Source organism: Merops nubicus, unplaced genomic scaffold (assembly GCF_000691845.1).
Source record: "Merops nubicus isolate BGI_N331 unplaced genomic scaffold, ASM69184v1 scaffold5072, whole genome shotgun sequence".
NCBI classification, from domain to species: Eukaryota; Metazoa; Chordata; class Aves; order Coraciiformes; family Meropidae; genus Merops; species Merops nubicus.
The window spans coordinates 43,368-49,367 of NW_008594131.1; the positions used below are offsets into that span (position 1 = coordinate 43,368).

The 6,000-nt window shown below is 35.4% G+C and overlaps 1 protein-coding gene across 1 annotated transcript in view; it reads right to left on the minus strand.

Annotated features, from left to right (window-relative positions):
• The window catches only part of GARNL3 (GTPase activating Rap/RanGAP domain-like 3), a 35,330-nt gene extending 30,496 nt beyond the window's left edge, over positions 1-4,834 (minus strand). Inside the window, exons 1-4 of the mRNA XM_008935635.1 lie at positions 4,691-4,834; positions 2,309-2,383; positions 707-806; positions 159-277 (exon numbers count right to left, since the gene is read on the minus strand). Coding sequence (XP_008933883.1) covers positions 159-277; positions 707-806; positions 2,309-2,383; positions 4,691-4,834 — 438 coding nt within the window. The remainder of the gene's footprint in view (positions 1-158; positions 278-706; positions 807-2,308; positions 2,384-4,690) is intronic.
• Between the last annotated feature and the right edge of the window lie 1,166 nt (positions 4,835-6,000).

The window sequence follows — 6,000 nt, forward strand, 5'->3', positions numbered from 1 at the left end:
TTATCTACTACAGTAAAATTATATGTTCTTATTACATAAAATGAAAAATATATACTAAATACTGAAATTCTGAAGAAAGCACAAAAGTGTATGATAAACATATCCAAAACAAACAAGCAATCAGAAGTCAGAGCAGCAGTTAAATATTTGTTTCTTACTGTTTTTCTCCAAAGTATTGAATGGTACTGAGGAACACGCTGATTATTTTGGTCAGACAGTACAACAGAGAGAAAGAAAGGGTTCTTCTCTGCATCTGTACCTATGTAATTTTGATGAACTGTTAGGGAAAAACAAGAAGCATTACCAGCCAAAAAGAATACATACACTCCCACTCATGCATGGACACATACATTTATATGTGTATCAATGTGTAAATATATGAACATGTAAAAATATATACTTATATACATAAAGAACTAAGTATTTATATACAGATGTGTGAAAAAAAAAACAAACCAAAATAAACTGGCTTCAAGGTCAAGAAGGCTTTCAAAACATCCAATTTTTGTAGCAAGGGTCCTGCTGCTTACAGACTGTTTTCAGGTTAAAAATGCGTGAAACAAAAATTTGTTTTCTGTACTGGACAGAAAAGGTATTAGTACTAAATTAATACCATACTTTTTTCCATAGTTAAATGACAGCAATTCAAACCTACGTTGCATTTTCATTGATCAAAACTGTAATCAATTCACAAAAAGATAAATACCTTTCCCTAAAAAATATTTGAAATACCATCTTGTATGATACTCTGGGTTTTCCAAATGCACGTCCGTTCTATGCCACGTACCCGGCGTGTAGTCTGTATTCTGAAACAGAATCGGGATAATGTTAGATCAAATGCCAAGTGAAAAAAAAAGACGATGCAATATAGGTAAAATCCAGTCAAGAGTGGCTGATTCACCAGAAGTTTTATCTGTATACCGTTTTTTAAAAAGCAAAGAATTATACTGACATGAGCTGTTGTGCAGCTGAAATTAAAATTTCTCCCTTTCCTCCTCTTTTTTTCCCCCTCTCTTTGCTGTTTAAGTTACTACAGTATTTTACTATTGTACCACTGGTACGAGTAATAGCTTCATATTCCACTGAAAAGAAGGTACTTCAATGTGGAATTTGAAGACCAGTAGATCTAAAACAAAAAAAAAAAAAAAAAAGAAACACACAAAAAGAACCCAAAAGAAAACTAAACAAACAAACAAAAAAACCCAAATTCTGCCTTCAGGTTTCAATTTCGCAGTTCCTCCCAAAATAAGCCTCAAGGACTCCTCGCTAGACCAAAGGATGCTCTGGAGGGCCTTCAGTGTTGTTCCGGGATTAGCTGGCTACAGTAAATTCCCAAGAATCCCTCAAGTCCTTTTTCACTAAGAATTAACTTATGCAGAGGAAAAGCCACTCTACATATGCATTCACCATGTGGCCATCCATCACCCACGCAGAGATTCTGGCTGTAATACAAGCTGACCAGCTTTCAAACTGTATGAAACTGAACTAAAAAGACAGCACACAGAACACGACCCCACAGAGAATCAATGCAGAACAGCTAGATCGCTTTAAAATCTTCACCCATTTTTGCTGATGCAAACAGGTGACCAGTAATAGTTTACTGTTAATATTAGTTCAATACAGGCTTACCAAGAGCTAACACATTTCAAGAATCTGATGTCTTTTTTTTTTCAATATTAAGACGGTATTTACAGCTGAAGAAGTTTTGCAAAGGAAGATTAAAAAATCAAGGTAAGTAGAAACCTAAGTGTCACTGGAGAGGTTGCAGGGACACACAGCAAGTTTAGCAGCCCAGGAATCTGGAGGGAATGACTCTCACGGGCTCCACTCAGCTTCTTAACCTCTTAAAGATAAGCATAGCTGCCAAAAGACAACTAAGGGGGAAAAAATTGAAGCTATAACCTCATCAAACCAAGGAATAAGTTTAAAAGCATAAAGATCAGCTTAAACATAGTAGCACCACCAGGACACAAATATAAAGTGAGGAACTAGACATGGCAAAGCATTATTCAGAGGATAAGATAGGCGTTTTTCTTCTAACCTGATCAGGTGATCAAAATGTTACCAAAACTAAACAAAATACCAGCTTTGTTGAGACAGCATACTCCTGAAAGAAGAGCTAGCCTAAACTCTGGGGGGAAAAACCTCACCATCTCCCTCCTCTTAGATTCCTACATTCTCATATTATTTAGCATTTTTAAATTCATTTTTCATTCTTCCTCAGTAACTGACTGCATCTTTCAGTGGTGAAGAATAAGTGAAGCTGCATTACTTTTCCAGCTTTCTATGAGTATCTTTAGCAACTTACCTCACCAGAGGAGCCATTTTCCACACGGAACCGTCCAGCTCTTTGAATGGCCCCATCAGCATCACTAGATATAAGCTATAAGAAAGTTGAATATAGAGGTTCTAGTTCAGAAAATAGCCATATGATCAGCAATCAAAGCTTACTACTTCACCCAGACATCATACGACTACCCACAGAGAAAGGTTCAGCATAACTATTACTAACTTGACTCTAGATTTGGAATGACCCAATTATAACTCTAAGGAGGCATGAGGAGAGCCATTTACTCTCTCAGTAGATCCCAGTACTAACCAGAAATTCTCCTGTCTCAGGTTTTGGCTGTACCATTACACAGAAGACCTTCAGAGGGACTTGTTCACTTCCCAGAAATTGATCTTGAAGTTTGCTCCTTTCAAAACAATAGGTCTTACAGACATGACAATTCTTGTTCTCTCAGCCTTGCTAAGCCTAAAATTCTACTTGTTGGCAATATTACTAGGACTAGCAATCTTTTACTACATTTATTGATGTTTTCAGGAGATGGAGAGCAGAAACAATCTCGAAACATAATATTCATTAATGATACTGAACAACACAGGTTACAGGGGATGTCCTGGTCTGCTTTCAGCATTAACATCAGAAAATATGGCTTGTCTCCAGCTGAAGATTTCAACAGTTTCATAAAAACTCTGGAAAGACTGCCTGGGTCTTTTTATAAGGGAATCCAGGGATTCTCTGAACAATGGAACTCAGTTGTTAAAAAAGCATAGGCTAACACAATACTGATGTGTTAGGCGACACTGCTTTGGATCCCTAGGGGAGAAGAGGAGGAGAATGCTGCTGAAAATATTGCATGTAACTCCTCTGAAAAATGTAAAATATTAAATTGTCACATATCATAACAAACTTATGAAATGGGATATGAACAATAATAATGCAATAGCATATAATTCCTTGCTTCCCACTAGCAATCCATATCATTCTAGGATAATACTTTCTCCCTTCACTTGGTAGAAGAGTTATCACAACATTTTGAAGTTCTCTTTGCTGCTTGCTTTGAAATGATCTGAGACTATGTCAGGAATAAACTAACATAGCAAAAATTCCAAAACATCCTGGTGCCTTGTATGAACTGTAACAGATATATATACAACTGTTCTTATTACTCCAGTGGAAAAGACATAGCAAAAATGTTTAGGGCAGAGACAAAAAAAATGTTGTAATAAAAGGTGGAAAGGATTGAGCAATTGAGATGCTGCTGTGGAAAATATTAAGCAAGAAAGGTTCAATATTAAATATTTATAAATTTGAAAGGGCAACAAGCACCTCTATATGTTTGTACTCCAAAAGATAAAATGACACACTTCCCTAAAATGCCAGCAGAACTTTAAGAAAACAAATCAAAAGACAAGACCATTTGTGTGAGCCAGCTGTGAATTTATAATTAACAATAAATTTTGTTTCTCCAGCAAAAGATTCTAAGTACTAGCAATGAAAGAGCTTCTTAACAGACAGCAGTTATTATTATTAAAACACATCTGTGTAACGTATAGAAAGAAAATACAGATTCCTGCCATTCTTGCAATGCAACTTCCAGCAACTAAATCACCAATTTATACCCAATTTACATACAAATTAATAAACATACTATCCAAGAATTTAAAATTACAACTATAGCTAGTAGGAAATTTCACAAGGAAATGCGATTCCTTCCCACAGTAAGAGAGCTGGAGTTCAGTTTCTTCACCCCTCCCCACTTCTGTTTGCCTACATTACGTTTATGTAGTTTCATGATGGCCTTATATACAGACTGACATTATTTTGACTGACATACTGCTATTTTCACAGTGGAGAAGAAATTTATATATGAGAAAAATAAAGTTATAACTTACTCTTTGAAGAAAATGCAGAGTAACTGACGGATTTTAGGGAGCTGTTTTCAATATCCTTATTTCGACTAGTTCTCTTAATCTTAAACCTCTCCCACTACCCTGAGGCATGTACACATAAAACCATACACACGCATATATATACAGACAAGAGCATGCACACAGTTTTTAACTCACATAAGTGCAAGTACTTCATCAAATACTACCCTAATATTCTGCAATCTTCATCTTGTAAATGGAAAAAAGGTTCAATTTCCATCTGGGGGTAAACACAATATTTATATAATACTTCCTGTCCCATTATGATGAAATGTTCATAAATAAGGTAGTAAGATTTCCTAGCATGAGTCTAATATATCTATTCTGAAGCCTCTTTTTACTACCCTGAAACTTTCAAGTCCAGCTTAGAAAGTGCATTTTCCAAACTAGATCAATTTTTTTACCTGGAAATGAAAAGAATTTAAGTGCTGCATTATAAGCTGCTGAAATCGAAGTATAGGCTATGTAAACTTACAAGCTCCACAGATCCGTAATGCTTTCTGCTAAATTCTCCACGTCTGCAACCCAGATCTTCAGAGACAGAGCTGGAATAGAAACACTTAATCAGTGTACCCAAGTCAGCTAGCCTTAGATCTCCTGCAACACTATATCCCACCATTAATAAATATTCCTAGGTTCATAGAGTCTGGCTTTTATATTACCCCATGGGAAAAGAAATGTCAGTGTCCTGACTGCAAGCAAAAGCTATGATTAAATGAGATATTTAGTCGTGATGTGATCAGAGTTCCAAAGTGCGTGGTGGCTTATAAACACGTTTGTAATCTATATTTAATCTAAGGGAAGAAAAACCTACAATAAAATTAATGTCTTGAATAAGACAACTGCACTATGCTCAGTAAGCTCCTGGTTAGTATGGTGCTACTTTATCAGTCTTTTTCTTCAGCACACACACAATGAGAAACTAATCAATTACTTTAATTTAAAACCACAAGGAAAGAAAAGCATTTCATAGGTTCCCCTGCACCCATCTTAACAAAGAACAAAGAAAATTGTGAAGCAAGCAAAAGTAATCCTAGACTACAAAGACCAAAATCTACATGCATTATCTCATATATTCTCACATCATCATGCCACATTAAGTACATCACTATACTATTTGTGAGTCCAAAACAGATAGCAAACACCTCCTCTAACTAAAAACACTAAGCCTCTTGCATTTGCAATGGAGATATAAATGTTACAAACAGGCTAAATAAAGATTTAGATGCAAATCTAACACTGTAACATGAACTTTGATTACCCAGCCTGTACCAGAGCTAATAGCTCAATCCCTCCATCATATCCCAAACTTACAATTCACCCTTCATTCAGTGGTAATGAAAATAAAGGCATTTAATGTTAATGGAAAAAAAAAACAAAACAAAAACAAAACCACACTAAAACAAAACAAGAAATCCTCCATCCAGCAATAAGAGATTAAATTTTCTGAGAATTATCAGTACTGTAAACAGAAGAAATATGTAAATTTTAATGCAACATCCTCATACTGCATGAGTTACTGTTGATATTGGGCTCCAAAACATTTGGATTTTTAAACAGCTTTTCTATTTGTAGAAGTACTTAACATTTATTATATGTGATTCATATTCCTGAGTTCTGCCCACTTGGATTCCATGTCTTTACCCAAGGAGAAGTAGTATAAAGATGTATCTAATAAAACTTTAAAATTCACCGAAGTAATTCCAGTACTTGTTTCCAGTATGTAGATTATGCAGGAACATGACAATAATAGTAATTTTAAATGATTCACACACCGAAGCAGGA